Source organism: Dendropsophus ebraccatus, chromosome 12 (genome assembly GCF_027789765.1).
Source record: "Dendropsophus ebraccatus isolate aDenEbr1 chromosome 12, aDenEbr1.pat, whole genome shotgun sequence".
Lineage (NCBI taxonomy): Eukaryota > Metazoa > Chordata > Amphibia > Anura > Hylidae > Dendropsophus > Dendropsophus ebraccatus.
The window spans coordinates 57,842,848-57,864,780 of NC_091465.1; the positions used below are offsets into that span (position 1 = coordinate 57,842,848).

General features: G+C 45.0%; 1 protein-coding gene across 1 annotated transcript in view; it reads left to right on the plus strand.

Moving 5' to 3' along the window:
- Positions 1–369: 369 nt before the first annotated feature.
- Positions 370–21,933, plus strand: part of CBL (Cbl proto-oncogene) — a 42,293-nt gene continuing 20,729 nt past the window's right edge. The window contains exons 1-3 of the mRNA XM_069947545.1: positions 370–641; positions 17,260–17,507; positions 21,478–21,624. Of these exons, the coding sequence (XP_069803646.1) occupies positions 501–641; positions 17,260–17,507; positions 21,478–21,624 (536 nt within the window). The 5' untranslated portion in view covers positions 370–500. The remainder of the gene's footprint in view (positions 642–17,259; positions 17,508–21,477; positions 21,625–21,933) is intronic.

Below are 21,933 nucleotides of genomic sequence, written 5' to 3' on the forward strand. Positions count from 1 at the left end.
TGGATAACACAGGGCTCCAGCATTGCCGGCTCACACAGCTAGCTGCATCTGCCCACAGACACTCATGTCAGTTCTCATTAGTGTTCCAGGACATGAGCCCCCCTGGATTCGCCCCCAGCACATCGCTACAGCAGACAGGCCACACTGAGCAGCGTGGGCGGACAGCTGAACGATTCCTCCACACCAATTGCCCACACTCACTATGGCTGCCAAAAGTTTAAAGTACACTATACTGCGCATGCGGCGGCTGAGAATAATTCATCCAATCAGATGTCTCTGTTCCCTCAGCAGGGACGTGGGCGGGGCTTTGTCTGCGAACTCATTCTTTTGGCCAGCAGTGTATGCGCTGCCTTCACATGAGAGGCGGAAGTGACGGCGGCGGCGCTGTGCACGGCCCCGGGAGAGTCATCTCCCCTCCCTACCCGGCGTACTCTGGGAGGGCCCTGTCCGGGAGCCGCGGTGCTCTCCGGTAGCAATAACCTCCCTTCTACTCCTTTACCATGGCGACTAATATGCGGAAAGGTGGAGGGCTCATCGGCCTTGTAAAAGACGCTTTCCAGCCGCATCACCACCACCCAGCTGCTCAGCCTGGGGCAGTGGACCGGAAGACGGTGGAGAAATGCTGGAAACTGATGGATAAGGTGGGTTTTCTTCTCCTGTATGTGCTAATGCCAGATCCCAATGCACACTGAGCGGTTACCAGTCCTTACAGCCAGCCTACTGCTCTCATGGTCCTAGTCCTTCTAGTTTACACACAATGTACAAGAAGTGTGAACTGGAGCCAACAATCCACTGACAGCATTTAACATTGCTTGGAGCAGCCAATCACAGTGCAGCTTTTATTGGGTGTCCTGCGTAGTATACCTAAAAGCTGCGCTGTGATTGGTTGCTGTGGGAATGAGAGAGTTCTTTAGGCAGTTACCATAGATGTGCCCCCTATGGGACCGCTCACTTCTCCGCTAATACATCCCCCTCCGCTCTGCCATGAGTTATATGGCTGGAGGGTATTGGTATTAATATATTACAACTAATCCTGCGGCGTCATACGGATCATTGGGGTTCTGTAATCGGATGCTTGCTGTATCTCCAGATATACGTTCTCTCCTCTATTGATCCACAAAGACGTCCAGAAAAAATAGTGCGTGCAGAAGAAGTCCTGACTGTAGCCTAGAGCCGCCTGCTAGATCGCTGCTCAGTGCTTCCCAACCTGTGGCTCTCTAGCTGTTGCATAGCTACTACTCCCTCCAGCCAAAGCCTCTCGGCATGATGGGAAATGTCATTTTTTTCAGAGAGACTGGTTAGGGAACTCTACTGTAGCTTAATCGGGGGCTTTTGCTTGGAGACATTAATGGGGGTCTCATCACCTGACGTTTGTATGGACAGGATATTGTTTGTAGGGTGTAACCGCTACAGAGCTGGAGTTTGGGGAACAGCAGCTTAGGCCACATAATAGGTGGTAAGCTGTATCCCCGTCTATCGGTGCCACTATCATACCCTTATCACACATTACACCCTGTCGCTGTTTCGTGCAGTGTTATTGTGACGTATAAAGCGATGGTTCCCTTTTCTGTGAGCATTGGCTCCACTTCCTAATAATAAACGTTTGTGACTTCCCTCTTTTTGTCATTCTTATCATGTACGCAAGGTTTCTGTGAATTACCTTTTATTTCGGTAACTTGTCTGAAAACAGACGTAGGTTTCTGATCTGCCCGTGCAGCCGATATTGAGCAGGGTGAAGGTGGTCGGCGTGATAACCATTTATTCTTAGCCACAAGTTATTTCCAGAATTGCAGCAATATAAAACCTGATAGTCTTCATGGACTGCCCTGCAGAGACATATTAAATCTGGTTGATTACTGCAAAATATCTGTGGTATGAAAGAGCGGTCTGATGCCCTTAGTGCAGAGTGTGAATGGGGTGTTCAATGACTCTGATACTGCCCTCCCGGGCCTGACATCAGCTTTCTGCTCTCCCACAGCGTCTATTTAAATAAATTATATAGCACTATATATTATGTAATTTAAACGTCACTGCGTTTAAAAGAAACTTTTTGACATGTTACAAGTTTTGATTGGACAGGGTCCTGGAAATGAGTTAAAATTCTCTAGACATGGCCAGGAGAAGCTCTCAACTGTGCACTTCACTCCCCAGCTCGCTGCTGAGTACCATAGGCTTATAATTAAGCCTGTGTCCCCCAATGAGCCAAAGTCAGCAGCAAGGCAGGAAATGAAGTTTGTCTCAGCAATTTCTAATCGCTTGGGGGGTCTTGGCACTTGGGAGTCTGATTAAAACTTGTGACCAGTCATAAGGACTTTTAAGAACACTAGTGTCAATGTCATTTAAAGTAAAATACTTTTTCACATGTCATAAAGGCACTGCGATAGTTTAGTTGGGGGTTTGGGCATAAAAATCTCGACCCATCGATAAAAAGAATGAGCCGGAGAAGCACACTTCATAAGATGGGCTCCAAAGACGTGTATAGTGTTTGTTTCCTGCAGCGAGTTGGGGAGTGAAGCACATAGCTAAGCTCTTCTCCCACTTCATTTTGGTAGTTGGTGGATTTGTGCACCAAGACACCAACCCATTAAAAATATATATTTTTTTGTTTTAAGTTCAGCACAGCCCAAACGTCTCACAAATTGATTCTCTTGTGGTGACAGATCCAAGGGGGGGGGGGGGGGTTATATAACATCTTATGTGTCCAAATGCAAACAGCACCACACACATCCACCGTGAGTTGTGTAAGGACCCCCCTATACTTATTAGAAAAGAGTGGTCCCAACCGGCTGAACATTTGGGGGGGGGGGGGCTCCTAACAGAATATCAGATTATGTAATTGAGAGAGAAGCATTGGACATGTTGAACTGCCACATCTGATCCCTTTTTTTTAACCTTAGGCTCTTTTTACGCCACTTCTGTGGTTTCTAGAAGTCTCTTGACGCATCCAGCACATGTTGGAGGTGTACATTGTGTACATGCCTTAGAGATATGTCATTGTCAGAGGAGTCTGGCTCCCCCACACTAAAAACACATGCATGCTGAGCGAAGTGAGCGTGTATATAGGGGATTAGCTGCTGGTTGAATGCCAGTAATGACACCAGTGTAAAACTGCGTGTGCACCTAATGTGTCCAGACCCCATCCAGCCTGAGTGCAGTGGCCTAGATGGCAAAAACATGGCTGTCAGAATGTTGGGGTTCTGTAGTGTTATGTGAAAGCTCAGCATTTGATTCTCTGCTGCTGCAGAAGTTGGATGCGGCCCTAGGGAGTCCTGGCCTATAGCTGTACCTATGCTTTCCTGGCAGCCCTAGGGTGGCATCCAACTTCTGCAGCCACAGGGAATCAAACACTGTGCATTCGGATAACATTGCAGAACCCGAACATTCTGACCGGTTCACTCAACACTAGCAAAGGGGCTTCCCATTCTCAGGATAGATGCATGTCCCACCTCTAGTACCTGCATCTGTAAAACAAATGTGACATATCCTGTAGATACTCCATACATGTCCCAGATGTGAGTACCTCTTATATGCTATGTCTGCCCACACATTACGGTGCAGCACCGGCTGTGTTATATTAACACTATTATTCCTCAATCATTATCATTTCTACCTCTATAAAATTGTTGTCAGAAGCATGGATGCCCCTCGTCCGGCAGCTTGTAGTTCCTTTGTGCCAGCCGGATGGAAACGCCTCTCAGATCCTTGTAAACTACTTTTAGTAGGGGTTACTCGGGGTGAGAATCTGTTTGTTTGTTTGTTTTTTTACTTTGGGGGGGGGGGGGGTTCCTACATGATAAAAGGAAGTTAGGGAGCACTGTCAGACAAGGTCTCCCATGTCCTGTAGTTCTGGCTTTGGCTCAAAAACAGCATCAGAACTACAGTGGTAAATAGACAACTGCTGTGTGTAACTATTCTAAGGTATTGCATAGATGGCAGAGTGGTGTACGTGTGATACACTACAGCCCATGGGCTCCATAATACAGAGCTATAAACACTCTGCTTGCCACCTATGGTGCCTCCCCACAGCATTGTGGTGGTGATATATGCTCCGTATTACCACAACTGATGCATGAATCCAGCAGAGTTCCTTCCACCCACACAGCTAGTACTCCTCCGAGCTTGGTCAGAGCCTTAATAAGCAATGACAGTTTAGCTAGAGTAGAGGGTGCTAGCTGCTATATTGCCATTAGTCGTGGGAGCATGGGCTACAGCAGGTAAAGTGGTTTTTAATGTTTTGTCGTCAGCATAGACTGTCTGTGTCTGAACGGCAGGTTTGCGGCATTGGCACGTACACAGTGATCGGGCAAGAAGTGGATGACTCCATTCATTGAGTAGTGGCTGTGCCTGGTTACTGCAGTGCAGCTTCCATCCTGGCCCCCCAATGCTGATAAATCGGTACCCTGCTGATGAGATTCCTGGTCTATGCTGAGGATAGGGAGTCTTGGGAAACCCTTCCAAGTTTGGTGCTGACCTTAACTGTCTCAAAGTGTATCAACCACAGCAGACAGCAGGTGTCACCACCCCTGGACCTCTCAGACACTAGGTAGACATATCCCACACCATTGCAGAATAACTCCATTCATGGCCCTTCACCACTTCTACTATCAGGAGAATCTATCTACATCTATATAGCAGCATTATATATCAGCAGCCAGTGGTGGTTTATGATGGATATCGGAGCACAAAGCCAAGAACCTAAGACTTGAGCACTATGTGTGACAGAGCTGGTTGGTCGGGAGGGACAGATGAGACCAGCGAGCTGCGTGTATGCTCCCTGCTTCTGGTCACACATATGCTGCTTGTATGTGTGATGGTGGTGACTGCAGGCATGCAGCACAATGTAGTAGCAATCGGTTGTGGTATGGTGGAGTTGTGTATTTTGTATGCTCACACCAGGGAGACCCGCAGGAAATAAACTATGCTTATTTTTAGTGTTTTCACTTGAACTGAAGTCGGAAGCGATAGTGTAGTGGTGATCCTCTTTCCTTGCGATTGCTGGTTTTTATACAGCATAATAAAATGAGACATTTCTCAGACTCCCTTATGATTGTAGGCACATCCTTCTATTCTTATACCCAAGCATTTTTCTTGAAGGGAATCTGTCAGCTGCAATTCAGCTTCCAAACTGCTGACACTGTTAGCTGTTGAATCAAGGAGACACATGGTACTTTCATACTGTAAAAAATGCTTTTATTCCCAAGCTCCCGATGCTGCCATCTGGAACGCCTCCTTGCTCCCCTTCCTAGCCCTGTCCGGACTTGATTGAAAGTCCCAAGCAGGGTACATAAAGGAGGAGAGAATGGAGACTTAAGAACTTGCAGCACTGCGGGGGCACTGGTCTCTATGAAATGTTCCATGTGTCTCCTTGATCTAACAGTGTCAAAAGTTGTAAGTTGCTGCTGACTGATTCTCTTTTAAATCTGTGGATTTTGCTTCCTATTAACTTGAATGGATCTGCAGACAAAGTAGTTGCACACTTGCTGATTTTCTGCAGATCCATTTATAGATTGAACCCTCGCTGGCAGGGTCCTCTTCCCCCATGTACCAGTCTGCCATTTGCCTTCATGTAATGTGTTTTGATCTTGTATTGTTCCTGTTTGTTTCCCCCATCGCTTGTATAGTGCTCTGGAATTTAGGGAGCTTTATAAATAAATAATAATCCATTAAGGTCAATGAATAGTTAAATTGGGACATAATACAAATAATAATACATAATAATAATAAAAGTAATAATTATAATTTATTATTTGTATAGAGCCAACAGATTCCACAGCGATTGAGATTGTGCCCTTCTCCCCTGAACTACTTGCAGTATTTATTTTTAGTTGCTCCGATCCTGAAAAATAAACAGAATGTCTGACAGAAGTGTGAACGCAGTCTCATACCGCAGTGGTAGATGTGGATCAGTTCCCTTGTATGGCCACCTGACCCAGTTTCCACATGGAATGTGGAGAATTGGGGTATATATATATATATATATATATATATATATATATATATATATATATATATATATATATATATATATATATACACTCACTCACTCACCGGCCACTTTATTAGGTACACCTGTCCAACTGCACGTTACCACTTAATTTCTAATCAGCCAATCACATGGCGGCAACTCAGTGCGTTTAGGCATGTAGACATGGTCAAGACAATCTCCTGCAGTTCAAACCGAGCATCAGTATGGGGAAGAAAGGTGATTTGAGTGCCTTTGAACGTGGCATGGTTGTTGGTGCCAGAAGGGCTGGTCTGAGTATTTCAGAAACTGATGATCTACTGGGATTTTCACGCACAACCATCTCTAGGGTTTACAGAGAATGGTCCGAAAAAGAAAAAACATCCAGTGAGCGGCAGTTCTGTGGGTGGAAATGCCTTGTTGATGCCAGAGGTCAGAGGAGAATGGGCAGACTGGTTCGAGCTGATAGAAAGGCAACAGTGACTCAAATAGCCAACCGTTACAACCAAGGTAGGCAGAAGAGCATCTCTGAACGCACAGTACGTCCAACTTTGAGGCAGATGGGCTACAGCAGCAGAAGACCACACCGGGTGCCACTCCTTTCAGCTAAGAACAGGAAACTGAGGCTACAATTTGCACAAGCTCATCGAAATTGGACAGTAGAAGATTGGAAAAACGATGCCTGGTCTGGTGAGTCTCGATTTCTGCTGCAACATTCGGATGGTAGGGTCAGAATTTGGCGTCAACAACATGAAAGCTTGGATCCATCCTGCCTTGTATCAACGGTTCAGGCTGGTGGTGGTGGTGTCATGGTGTGGGGAATATTTTCTTGGCACTCTTTGGGCCCCTTGGTACCAATTGAGCATCGTTGCAACGCCACAGCCTACCTGAGTATTGTTGCTGACCATGTCCATCCCTTTATGACCACAATATACCCAACATCTGATGGCTACTTTCAGCAGGATAATGCGCCATGTCATAAAGCTAGAATCATCTCAGACTGGTTTCTTGAACATGACAATGAGTTCACTGTACTCAAATGGCCTCCCCAGTCACCAGATCTCAATCCAATAGAGCATCTTTGGGATGTGGTGGAACGGGAGATTCGCATCATGGATGTGCAGCCGACAAATCTGCGGCAACTGTGTGATGCCATCATGTCAATATCGACCAAAATCTCTGAGGAAGCTTCCAGCACCTTGTTGTATCTATGCCACGAAGAATTGAGGCAGTTCTGAAGGAAAAAGGGGGTCCAACCCGTTACTAGCATGGTGTACCTAATAAAGTGGCCGGTGAGTGTGTATATATGTATGTATGTATATGTATGTGTATATATATATATATATATATATGTCTGTCTGAATAGGTAGGTGGCCAAGCATGTTCCCTGCAGCTCCATTCTAAGTCTATGGGACAAACAAACTCTACTACGTTATATCTGTCAATCTCAAAGATTTTAATGCAGGGATGGCACCCATGGCCGACTGCCACTCTTGAGAGAGGGCATGCAGGGCCCCAGGCAGTTGGGCCCTTTATCATTTCATCATCAATCATTTACATCAAATGTATATAACGCTTGTGCTGTTGGAAAACCCTTGTAAGCTTTGTTTAACCTAATAGAAAATTAATAGAAAAAGAGACCACCTTCTTTTCACATCCATAGTTAAGGTTTAGCAGAGGCAGCAATGCCTCCTGCGGCCTAACAGAGTTACAGATTTGTTAGAAAGTGGTGCAAATTGTAGCTGCCCATCTTTAGCCCTGATGTTCTCAACACAGCCAGTGATGGCAGCAGAACAAGGCTGGGTTGCCCCTTACTGCTGTCAGTTAAAGAGGTTATCCAGCTCTGTAAAAACACGGCCACTTTCTTCCAGAGACAGCACCACTCTTGTTGCAAGCTACGGTGTGGTTTGCAATTTAGCTCCGTTCACTTCAATTGCAATACCCCACCCAAACTGTAGACAAGAGTGGTGCTGTCTCTGGAAGAAAGTGGGCATTTTGTTGTATTGCTGGATAGTCCCTTTAATGTAAAAAATAAATAATAATAAAAAAAATGACTGCCAGGGAGTGGAGCGGCACACCTTCCCGGCAGGCATATAGTGGCGAGGCGTACGGGGAGCAGAGCGGCACACCTCCCCGGCAGGCATATAGTGGCGAGCCGGACGGGGAGCAGAGCGGCACACCTCCCCGGCAGGCGTGTAGTGACGAGCCAGACAGGGAGCAGAGGGGCACACCATATGGCAGCAGGGGCGGATGGGGAGCAGAGCGCCACACCTCCCGGCAGGCATATGGCGACGGGGTGGACGGGAGCAGAGTGGACAGCCTGGGGGAGCAGGAGGTGTGTAGCAGGGGAACATGAAGCAGAGCAGAGAGGCGATACGGCAAGCAAATTCTATGTCGCAGGGGGAAATGATAGAGTTCATTCCATCATTTCCCTGAAAGGGGTCAGTGATTTGATCAAATCCTTAAGGAAATGATGGAATCGCATGGTCATTTTATCATTTCCTGGGATTTGATCAAATCCCTGATTCTGTCATTTCACTGCAACATATAGGCTGATCTACTGGTGTAAATGCGGCAACGATCAAACAACAAACAAATATGTTTGTATGTTGATCGCATCTTTTGAGCAGACATCAAAATCATTGTTAACCCCTCTCAAGTCTTTCAGTGTTAACACTGATTGTTCACAGTACATAGATACGAATGCAACTACGATTGTTACAGTATAGATACGAACGCAATGCTGATCATATTTACGATTGCAATTATGACCGAATTAACTTTTCAAAGTGACTTATCTAAGCGTCTAAACATTTAAGAGAAAAAAAAATTCATTGCTTGTTGTTTGCTAAACGAGCGCTTAAAGGGGTAGTGCGGCGGTAACAAATTATTCACAGAATAACACACATTACAAAGTTATACAACTTTGTAATGTATGTTATGTCTGTGAATGGCCCCCTTCCCCGTGTCCCACCACCCCCACCCGTGTACCCGGAAGTGTAGTGCATTATACATACCTGATCCGTGCCGACACGCGTCCGCCATCTTGTGCCAAACGTCATCTTCGTCCGGCCGGCCCGAACACCTCCAATCTTCCCGAGTGCCGGCCGCGTCATCAGCTGCTCAGCCGCCACTTCTTTTTTTTTTCCCCAAAACAGCTGGGAAGAGGTGGCTGAACATAACATACACTTAGGGCCCTATTACACGGAACGATAATCGTCCGAATTGGCCCGATTCGGCCGATTATTGCTCCGTGTAATAAATGCCACGATCAGCTGATGACAACGATCATCCGCTGATCGTTGATATAGGTTAGACCCTATTTTCGTCGGACGCCGACCGCACACCGCTGCGTGTAATAGTGGTGCATGGCCGGCGACTAACGATATACATTACCCATCCTCGTTCCAGGGCTGCTCCTGCCGTCCGCTTCTCCCGGGGTCCCGCGCGCTCTAGCTTCACAGAGGCCTGTCAGCTGATAGGCCGCTGAGCCAATCACAGGCCGCGGCGGTCCCGGCCTGTGATGGCTTAGCGGCCTACCAGCTGACAGGCCGCTGTGAAGCTAGAGCGCGCACGGGACCCCGGGAGAAGCGGATGGCAGGAGCAGCCCTGGAACGTGGATGGGTAATGTATGCCAGTTTAGCAAGGGCTGCAAGGACATCGGTAACGATGTCCTTGCAGCTCTTGTTAAGCGATTATCGGGCTGTGTAATAGGCCCAGTAAACGAGCGACGATCTAGCAGATCGGTGCTCGTGTACAGGTATTATCGGGCCCTGCTCGGCCCGTGTAATACCACCCTAAGGGTGGTATTACATGGGCCGAGCAGGGCCTGATAATACCTGTAAACGAGCACCGATCTGCTAGATCGTCGCTCGTTTACTGGGCCTATTACACAGCCCGATAAAAGTTTTAGCAAGAGCTGCAAGGACATCGTTACCGATGTCCTTGCAGCCCTTGCTAAACTGGCATACATTACCCATCCAAGTTCCAGGGCTGCTCCTGCCGTCCGTTTCTCCCGTGGTCCCGCGCGCGCTCTAGCTTCACATCGGCCTGTCAGCTGATAGGCCACTCAGCCAATCACAGGCCGGGACCGCCGCGGCCTGTGATTGGCTGAGCGGCCTATCAGCTGACAGGCCGAAGTGAAGTTAGAGCGCTCGCGGGACCCCGGGAGAAGCGGACGGCAGGAGCAGCCCTGGAACGTAAATGGGTAATGTATATCGTTAGTCGCCGCTCGTGCACCACTATTACACGCAGCGGTGCGCGGTCGGCGCCCCGACAAAAATAGGTTCTAACCTATATCAACGATCAGCCGATGATCGTTGTCATCGGCTGATCGTTGCATTTATTACACAAAGCGATAATCGGCAGAATCGGGCCAATTCGGCCGATTATCGTTCCGTGTAATAGGGCCCTAAGTGTATGTTATGTTCAGCCACCTCTTCCCCAGCTGTTTTGGGGAAAAAAAGAAGTCCTTTAAAGAACTTTATATAAAGGACTATACAGAAAAGATACATAGCGTGTAACAGTATATTTCCTAAAACCAGAAAATTGTAATTTTCCTGAATGTAAGGTCCATTGTGTGAGGGATCACATGACAATATACATTTTGTATTCTGTCTGATATCCGTTTTAGGAGCAGTAATGTAGTGTGCGGTCACCTCTCTGCCTGCGTCTGACCTCCTGTGGAGCTGCTCTGTCTCCAGCTGTTGTCTTATGTATGGGACTTGGGCTTCTATATCTAGTATGGTCATGCGGGAACCTATGCAGCTGTCACTGTGATGTGGCTGTGGCCTGTGAGATCTTCTGTAGTAAAGGAAACCCCAGACAGCTTCTACTGGAAACAGTGACTCAGCCCCAGCCTGAACACATTGAGCAAAGCCTCTAGCTGAAGATAAAAAGTAGATAAAGACTAAGTATGTCCTGGCAATGTATGCTGGGCGTCTTAAATGATATCCGATATATAGGATCAATTCTGTGACATTAGCACCATGCCTCATAATCAATAGAATGGACCTGTCCCCTAGATGAGAGGCTAAAACAGCAACAATTGTTTACAGGCAAATTCTTCTTCCAATAAGTAGGTAAGAGGCTCTGTAGATCAGCAATTATTTGAATAGGTGATAGTTTTCCTAACCGTGATCAGAAATAAAGAAAATCAGTATTTGTGCATTTCGTAGGGGGAATGTAAAAAGGTTGTAAAGTGGCTGTAAAAAGAAGAAAACTACACACATGCATCCATGGCCAGTCAGCTATAGCATTATATTGTGTAAGTCCTTGTCGTGCTGCCAAAACAGCTTTGACCTTTTGAGGCATAGACTCCTTAGTTTCTCTGAAGGTGTCCTTTGGTATCTGGCACCAACATAATACCAGTAGGTACTTTTTTAAAGAGCTATTTCCCTTCCCTAAAGATGGCTTCCCAGCCCCCTCCAGCCTGTGTGCAGCTGCCGGAGGTGGAAGTGGGGGAACCACACTGTGCATGCACAAGAATGAGCCTTGATCGCCCATGACCCTGTCTACAGTATACTGTGACTACTAGACCTGCACATGTTTTCACAAGATTATTCTAATTTCCTTGCATGCTGTATTGTATCCGCTGCTAAAATGAAGCTCTTGTTCTGTAGCAGTTGCTGCATCTGTTTCCACTCTTAGTAAGAGGTGACTTTCCTAGGCGACCTATTCTACAAGCCTCTCACTGAGGGTGCGGGATTATGCTTTTATTGGATTCTCCTCTTGAGAATTTTTTGCTTGGGCATCAGATCCTTGTATATTGGTAGCATTGTCATGGATGCTGTATAAATGGAATATTAGTGAGCTCCGGTGAAAAAAGTTTTGATCGATCAAGGGCTGAGTGATCATTCCCAGACTGATCACTAGAACCAGCAGAGAGAAGCATGCTTCTGAGCTGTTTGTGCTTGCAACTAGACATGAGCGAACCTGGAGCATGCTCGAGTCCATCCGAACCCGAACTTTCGGCATTTGATTAGCGGTGGCTGCTGAAGTTGGATAAAGCCCTAAGGCTTTGTGGAAAACATGGATATAGTCATTAGCTGTATCGATGTTTTCCAGACAACCTTAGAGCTTTATCCAACTTCAGCAGCCCCTGCTAATCAAATACCGAACGTTCGGGTTCGGATGGACTCGAACCCGGTTCGCTCATCTCTACTTGCAACCAAAGCAGTGCCATTGACTTAATCTTCATTCACGTGTCCGTAGTGGTGGTCGCACTTTGTGCATCCGTACTGATCTACAATTCGCGGACCACTACGTTGGACAGTGACCCGTGCCAAAATTGCATGGCCACACTTGCCCACATCTTATTTTTGCGTCATGGATCACAGCCTATTCAGAGATCTGCAAAAATTGTACATGTGTAAATAGGCACAACCGAAATTGTGACTGCCATTCTGAACAAATTTTGCAGGCCTAACAATGGATTCCGTATTGGTCACTTGAAGTAAATCCAAGAGAATGCGCTTGGAGTTAACTTCTTCCAGTTCATCAGTCAAGTTGAGTAAGCTGTTAGGGGCACTGGGGATAGGGCTACTGCTCCTAAGCACCAATCTGGCCAAATTGGTGCTGAAGGGTGTGTGGGGAGGGGGTAGCCCAGCTTTCTGGGCACAGTATTTCAGAATACACAACACCGAAACGGCGCCAAGGATGTAGGTAACAGACATTCCTTCAGCCTCAGTGCCCGTTTAAAGGATGAGTTTTCTTTTCCCAGTAATGTACTATTTATATTAAATTTTGTTTGACTTATACCCACATACACAAATAAAATCAGCCCTAAAGGTGTTATGTCTGCCCCTAGAACAGCTTTATGTATCCAGTGAAACGGTTAGTGGCACATAGTGCTCCCTAGACATGCTGCATAATTATATATTGTGCATCAGACTTGTCTGTCCACAGCATATTTGGCTAGATATATCTTGAGTCCTATATGTGTTTGAGAGTCTCATATTGCAGTCTGGTCAGATTCCAGGTAATAGTGATCTGATGTCTCCATGATATCGTAGGATCTTGTGTACCCCTTACCCTCTACATCTATCACTCTTTGTAACTATCTGGACAGTCATGTCTGCTCTCATTCCTTGTTCCTGGCATAATACTCTATACAGAGAATCAGAACTGAGGTGCAAAGTCAAACACAGATGTGAACCTAGCCCAAGTCTAGCCAAGATGTATCAGTATCGTCCATATAGCAGCCAGTCACAGCTCATTTTGAGAAAAGAGGGCTGAGCATTGATGGTTGCAGTCTGATACATTTGGGCCAATATCTCTTTGAAGTCATCCTGGCAATCCATATGATAACCATGAAAAACTCTGCTGCAAATAGACAAGGGCCGGGTCCAGAAGAGCCGTTCTATATTAGCTTCTTCAGAAGAGTAATCTGCGGCACTTACCATTATCTTCAAAACTTCTTTATTTCAACATCATGGTTCATGACACAGACAAAAGGAACCATAAGGTTGGAATAAGAAGTTCTAAGGATGCTGGTGAGTGCTGCAGCTCAAAGATGATTGTATCACTGGACTTTAACTACATGGTTGCTGAGCACCACCAACCGTGAGTGTCCAACAATAGTTTACTGCTCAGAGTGTGAACGGTGGCGAGGGTTATATTGGTTTCTTTATTGCATAAGTTCTCTATTATCTTCTCTCTACTAATATATAATTTCATTCTAAAATATGTACACTGTCCCACACTAAGGGTTTGTCTCTGAGATGACATCTATTATTCAATTTTCTTACAATTCTCTTATTCAATTTTCTTACAATTCTCTTCAAGTGTTACCCATTTATTTCTATTTATTTTTTTTAGTTTAAGTGACAACAGGAAATAGCAGCTTTTTCACCCCCTTTGTGTTTCTCACCTTTACATCCAAAACTCACTTTTCAACAAAAGAATACACGAAAAACATACCGTGTAGCTTAATTTCTCACACAGTTTGAGTGTAAAAACCACCAAAGCAGATCTTGCCAAACACACGGCAGCTTCTTATCATTGTTGGATTAGACAGCTACATATATGTAAGTCAGGCCTGAAAAAAGTCAATACTTGAGTATAAAATTCATGTCCGCCTGGATACTAAGTGCATGGATAAGACACCACCAGGACCAGGCTGTAGGGAGACCTCCTTGGGATGATGGAGACAAGTAGTAGCACAGTATGAGGCAAAGGTTCACTCCAGGATCCAGAAGGAACACAGAAAGAATAAGCGACATGTTTCATCTTCAATAATTTTGCCTTCATCAAGCATAATAAAAAAAAAACACAAACTTCAATGTACAAACATATACATGATCCCCACAATTGGGCAAAACACTAAAACAAGCTTAAAGCGTAACTGTCATTTCAAGGTCATTTTTCTGAAAACATTAAATATCAATAGTACAAGCGATTTTAAGAAACTCTGTAATAGGTTTTATGTACTAAAAGAGTTTCCTTCTGTACTGAAAAAGCAATCTCCCAGCCTCCCCCCTCACATCAGATAAAGCAGGATTTCTGTCTCCATTATGTGGCTATGAAGAGGGGAGGGGCTGTTAGGAGTGACGTGTTTGCCTGATAATGCACAGATAAGAAGTCGGGGGGGGGGGAGGCTGGGAGATTGCTTCTTGAGTACAGAAGGAGGCTTTTTTGGCTGATAAAACCTATTACAGAGTTTATTAAAATCACTTATACTACTGATTTCTGCAATAAAAAAAACATGACAGTTACACTTTAAACTTTTTTTTTTATTCCTTTAAAAACTTGATCAGGAGACTACCTTGGTGGTCTCTGTAGTCCTTGTTCCTCCTGGAGTGAACCAGGTGTGTTGTGACACCGATACTACTGAACCCATCATCTTGAGGAAGGCTCCTTGCAGCCAAATTCTCTGAGTGTTTTTTAGTTTGAGTAAACGGATCTTATAAAGTGAACTTTAGTCTGTCCTATCCAGTTTTCTGTTCTGACATGATTGTTTCTAGAGTTATCTGGTAGCATTTTATCTCCAACTATTGACATAACATGTTGAGTGCTATCTCCCATCTATGACCATCTTTTGTATTTAAAGTGAACATGGTTTTAGTTATAGCAATATTGTGCAATCCTCACACAGAGCAGCCTATAAATACACACTGACTATCCCAAAACAGCAACAGGTGTTACAGTACAGCACAGAAAGCAAAGGGGTGAAGACTTCTGTCTGGCTGACCCTATGTATTGGAGTCTTGCCAAGCAGGAGGGCACAGTACAACTGCCTCATCTTCTTAAAGGTTTTTTTTTTTCAGGATTAGAAAAACAGCAGTTTACGGGTGCGTTCACACGTACAGTGTCTGCAGCAGATCCACAGCAGATTTCATGGCCAAATGTGATTTGCTTTGAATTTGCAACTTTAAAATTTCCTGTGGCTCCTTTTCGTGTGAATGCACCCTACATCACTTTTACCCAGTATGATAAATTTGGTCCAAAATCTTGTATTTTATTTTTTATTTATCTTTCATGATTCTGGCTTCCTAACTTCCATGTGCAGACACTGCTACCGATGGGAAGTTTGGGATGCCTTTAAAACAGCAGTCTGAAGCATCTGTAACGTCCACGCACAAGCCCTAAACTTCCACAGCAACCCAAACTTCCCACGGAAGCTGTGTCTACACATGGAAGTAAGGTATTGCAAGTACAAGAGTTGTCATTCATTTTAAAGGAGCATCACCATACTTCATAACCTCTCCCATTACCACGAATAAGAGATTTCTAATAAGATATAATTTTTGTTCCACAGCCCCAGTCAGTAGGGTGCACAGGGCCTCAAAGGAAAACAGACGAGCCTGCTCATATCTCCCTCTTCCCTGAGCCGCCGCTATTGGTATCTTCCTATGTGCCACAGTTTTTGTAAAAATTATTCCTAAAATGATATGTAAATCAGGTCTTTAAAGGGAACCAATCACCGGAAAAACGCATATAGAGCTTTTGAAATGTGCTGTTAGAGCACACAGCACACTTGCCACACCTGTTTCCATAGCCTCCGTGCCTTCCCCGTGTAAGCCGCAAAGTAACTTTATAAAACTGGCGCCCTGTATGCTAATTACCTGAGGTAGTCACCTGGGCGGTGTTCGGCTAGCAGGTAGTCACGGTCCCCTGGGCGTTCTTCCGCTGTAATCATGCCCCTCTGGGCGTGATTCAAATGGCCGAGTAGCTGTGACATTCTGATGCCGGACGCCGCCGCACATGCGCAGTGCAGCCGCTTCCATTCCGGCGGTACTGCGCCTGTGCAGAATAGCCTCGAATAGCCTGTTAGCCGGAGTTCGAGGCTATTCTGCACAGGTGCAGTGCAACCGGAATGGAAGCGGCTGCACTGCGCATGTGCGGCGGCGTCCGGCATCAGTACGTAAGCGCGCCGACGTTGGGCACGGCGCGCTCCCGAGTGACGCCACAGCCACTCTGCCATTTGAATCACGCCCAGAGGGGCGTGATTACAGCGGAAGAACGCCCAGGGGACCGTGACTACCTGCTAGCCGAACACCGCCCAGGTGACTACCTCAGGTAATTAGCATACAGGGCGCCAGTTTTATAAAGTTACTTTGCGGCTTACACGGGGAAGGCACGGAGGCTATGGAAACACGTGTGGCAAGTGTGCTGTGTGCTCTAACAGCACATTTCAAAAGCTCTATATGCTTTTTTCCAGTGATTGGTTCCCTTTAAGTGCACTGGGGCATTCCTCAGCTCCCTAGTGTACCGTTCAACCCGAATGCACGCCTACTTATGCATATCTATGCACGTCATAGACAACCCTGCTTTTTGCATACTTGAATAGGTATAAATAGGCATGCACGCGGGGGCGAGGGATTCTCCCATTGCACATAAAAGGCTTGTTTACATATGTCTTTAGGTTTAAATATCGCAAAAAGGCTGGCACATAAAAAAAGATATCAAAATCAGCGCAGAGAAAAGGAGGTGGGGGCAACAGGGCCATAGCAGCAGGTTCATATGCACAATCCTGCTGATGGTTTCGCTTTACCACCACTGATCACGTCACTATGTATAAATGTCAGGTTGTCACCGACTGTTCTACTTTCCATTGGTTGACTCAATCACATGGCAAGTTAGACCGCAGATTAAGTGGATAAGCGTGGGTGGGTTTCTTCTAGCTTCTTCCTTTGTATGTCTAAGATGGGGATTTTAGATTAAGAGCCCTAATGGTGACAGTGACTAATGTAAATGGTGATAATCTCTGTACAGTGCTGCAGTATATATTTGCTCTGTATAAGCCATCAGTTATCTACCATGAATCAAATCACTTATTCTGTGTTCCTGTTTTGTAGGTGGTTCGGTTGTGCCAGAACCAAAGGCTTGCTTTGAAGAACAGCCCGCCCTATATTTTGGACCTGCTCCCTGACACATACCAGCACCTCCGCACCATTATGTCTCGCTACGAGGGAAAGATGGAGATTCTTGGAGAAAATGAGTACTTCAGAGTTTTTATGGAAAACCTGTTAAAGAAGACAAAGCAAACAATTAGTCTATTCAAGGAAGGCAAAGAACGCATGTATGAGGAAAATTCTCAACCAAGGTTTGTTTTCTACTTAGAGGAAAAATTCTGAAGCTAATACAATTGATAGCCTGTCCTCAGTCGTCAATTGCTGATCGTCTCACTCCTGCTCATCAGCTGTTTGCAATCCTGCACTACCCAGTGAATGGAGGTCACCACATCCAGCTCATTCACTGAGTAGAACATGTGCTGAATAGCTGTGCGGCGGAAGTGTCGATAGGCCATCAATCATACTAGCATGAAAAGCTCATTTAAGTATTATAGGGGTTATCCAGGATTAGAAACAGTACAGCTACCACCTTGTGAAAACAGCACCACCCCTGTCCTCAGGTTGTGTATGGTATTACTTCAATGGTACTGAGCTACAATACCACACACTGAGAACAAGAGTAGTGCTGTTTTTGGAAGAAAGACATGTTTTTCTAAGCCTGGACAACCCCTTTGAACTTTAGAAAGTTTACCATCTGTTACCCATCTAGGAGACCAGCATATTGCAGAATGTTAGGACTTCATAAGGAAGCAAGATGGGTATTTTATTATGGGGCTGGGGAACCTCTTCATGTTCTGTATCCTAATGCATATGTGTAAACACCACCTAACAGAGAAGTCCATTGCTGGCTGTATACTGATGAGGCTTTCTGAGCGTGGTTTGCTGTATCTAAACATATTGAAGACAGACAGGTATGTATAGCCATGAGCAGTATTAGTTCTTGTCTAAGGTTTCCTTGGTAAGCAGTGAAGCGGAGGAGTGAGTCCAGGACAGAGCATTGAACCTTTTTTTTTTTTTTTTTAAGTGTGGGTGAGGGGGGTTTGATCTACACCTGAAAAATTCCTGCAGTATGTAGTCCTCATTGTTACAGCAGTGACTACTTGGTATTTGTAATTACTTTTATGCAGTAGTGGGTGTCAGAGAAAAAACATTTATAATCCATCCATATGCTTTCTGTTTGTCTTGCATAGAGCACACATCACCTATTTGTTGATGTGATAGCACGTTTTTTTTTTTTTGTTCAGATTTACCTTTAGCGTTTGCTAGATAGTACTTTTTGTGGTCTTAATTCACACAGGCAGGATTTTGAGCTTTTTCTTTTCTTTGTTTTCTTTCTTGTTGGTCCACTCTTTTCTTTGGCTAAAAAGAACACCATCAGAAGATACACCAAAACTGGTAGGTTTGAGCCCAGCCTAAAGTAGACTAGAAAAGCAGCAGAGCTTATTGCTTGTAGCCACGACTAGAGATGAGTGAATTTACAGTAGCAGTAAAGTGCTTTGCTCCTATGTGCATTCTGCTCATGAGGCTGCGGACTTTGTAGTCTGCTCCACAGCAGCCACTCCTCCCCAGGTGCTGGGAAACTTCTCCCACTTTCCCAGGACTGGATCCAGTTTTTCCCCGCACCCGGGGAGGAGCTGCGTAGAGCGGACTTCAAAGCCCGCAGCTTGATGAGCAGAATCCTGATACGAACTAAGCGCTTTGCTTAATTCCTACGGTAAATTCGCTCATCTCTAGCCATGACCTTTGCTTTGCTGTGTGTACTAGGCAAAGAAGTAAAAGGTTTTTTTTTGTGTTTATCATAATGACAACTTAATTTTCTTGAAATAAATTTTCGTACTCTATGGCTTATACTGTTCTGAGATTTGCAGCAAGTTTTGCAGTAAAAGTAGGAAGTTCTACATGGTGCAGTGGAAAAAGCGAGAGGAAGTGAGTGTGACCACAGTCGAATTGGGCTTTGACGCATTAACATTGTGAAACTTGCTAGAGAAATGGAGAGGTGATATTTTATTTTTATGCACGGTTGCTGCCTTTGGCTACAGAAATAGATGAAGTATTTCTAGGGTTAGAGAGTCCACCAGGCCTGTGTGAAACTTGTTCCTTGTGGTCTACATTAGGAGCCTGTTTAAAGCAGAGCAACACTAGAAAAGCTCTCTAAAAGGAGTGATCCCTTGCTGCCCCCTATAGCTCTATATCACTGTGTAAATGGTATGGCAAGTCTGGAGTAGGTGCCTAAAAAAGAAGAAATGTACGTTAAATGAAATATAACTGCCCGAGCGTGTGATCATAAGCCAGAATGTCCACTGCCAGACATCTGCTATATAATGCCAAATAGAAAAGCATCAGTATTCTCTACTCTTTATCTTTGTTGGTGTTATAATCTTGGTTCATAGTCAATTTATGTGCCCATGCTCCTGCGCCATGTTGGGTAACTGTCATTGTGGCTGTCTCCTTGATGACATCAAGATCACTCTTTCAGAGAACCCTTCCTGTGATGGAGCTTCAAGTAGTTTCTATTTTTCATCAGACTCCTATAACTTGACCTGGAAGGTGCAGGGTGTATTTTCTACATTATTTTTAAAGTGCCCTTGATCTTACATAGTCCAGAGTCTGCTTCTATTGCTTGAGTTCTGTTAAAGCGACTCTGTACCCACAACCTGTCCCCACCAAACCACTTGTACCTTCGGATAGCTGCGTTTAATCCAAGATCTGTCCTGCGGTCCGTTTGGCAGGTGATGCAGTTATTGTCCTTAAAAACAACTTTTAAACTTGCAGCCCTGTGTCAAACTGCCATGGCCTAGAGTATCTGTGCCCTAACCTCGCACCACTTCTGTCCCTCCTTCCCACCCTCTTCATCATTAGGAATGCTACTGGCAGCATTTTTCCTATACATCTCCAGTGAAAACTACACAGGTGCCTTAACAATCCAGGCCATGTGCAGTATTCACACAGGTGATGAATAGGAGAATAATTGCCTGGGGCATTCCCAATGATGAAGAGGGCGGAGAGGAGGGACAGAGAGGTTGGGCCAGCCTAATGCATAGTCACTTTAGGCCACTGCCGTTTGACACAGGGCTGCAAGTTTAAAAGTTATTTTTTAGGACAATAACTGCATCACCTGCCGAACGGACCCCAGGACAGACCTTGGATTAAAAGCAGGTACAAGGGGTTTGGGGGGGGGGGGGTAAGATTGTGGGTAAAGTGAGAAGCTGGAACCATTGGAAAGATTTGGGATTCAGGCAGCATGTTGTGATGACTGGTTTTCTTTCATTACAGGACTGGTTTGATGGTGATCTCCTCTGTTGGTATTATGAGAGTCTACATTATCTTGCAAATCTTATCTGTAAAGTAAAATATGTTGAATTTCTGATCTATGGGTGTACACAATAATTTTGACTGTATTCTGTGTGCCTGTAATAATCTCATAGTGGTCTCTTTATGCTTACCCTAAATGATACTGTTCCAGAAATGATTTGCGGTGGAGGGTGCAATTGTGTTTAGGAAGCACCATTGTATCATGCTTTCTAATGCCCTGGACCCATTGTGCTGCCACCACTTGTTCATAAGGATATTTTAGGGGCCACACTGATAAGCTCCCTGGTTATACTCCGTGGCAGAAGTTTATCAGTGGTTTTTGTGTAAAATTGATACAGATTTTTCAGCAGTCAAGAATTGGCTTCAATATTTGCAACTTTTCCATTGATTTGCTTGAAACTTACAACATTTTTTTTACACTAGTTTTCTGGATTGATAAATCCACCCAACCCCCCTTGTGTATAGAGAGGATGTATAGGGGAGTACGTACGCAGATCTAAGAAAACTTTCTGAAAGGAAGGAATTTGTAATTGAGCGATGACTCCCACCAGCGTCTTGTAATGCCAGGGCCTGTTGTGCCAGCTGTGGGACACTGTGAGGAATGCTGGCTACTTGCCGTAGTGAGAACCAAGCTACGGTTACTTGCATAAAGCTCAGAGATGGTGTGAGGACCAGGGGTTAGTGACAGTATTTGCATTTGTGTAAAGAGGAAATACTTGCAACTGGGTTAACTTTCCTACAGACACTGTTACTGCTACTTCCTGCTACGCTGGACTTAACTCTTTAGCAGCTAAATTGTCACACAGCAACTCATGACCAAAATATGCTGTACTGTAGAAAGTATATTCTAATGTAAGCATTTAATTTTTAATATTGACAATTTTTGTTTCCTTTATTCCTACCCCCTAGGCGGAACCTGACCAAATTGTCCCTCATCTTCAGCCACATGCTTGCAGAGTTAAAAGGAATATTTCCCAATGGATTGTTTCAAGGAGATAATTTCCGGATTACCAAGGCAGATGCTGCTGACTTCTGGAGAAAAGCTTTTGGAGAAAAGTATGGCTTCCCTGAAATGGACTATTTTGGACCATGAATACTATATTGGCAGTCACTGTATTTCCATAATCTGCTCTGTCAGTCATGAACGCCATGTATAGAATAACAGGAGTCATGATTGTTACACTCAACTCCCCTTTACAGTGGTTGGGCATTGGGGTAGAGAGGAGACCAGGGCCCCCCATTGTAGTGTTTATTTCCAGTGGAAAGCTAATGAATCTCTTGACATCATAGTTTAAAGGTGCTATCCCTGCAAATACCATTTTCATACTTTCCTGGGAGTGTTTTAAAGATAAAGGTTAAGGTATG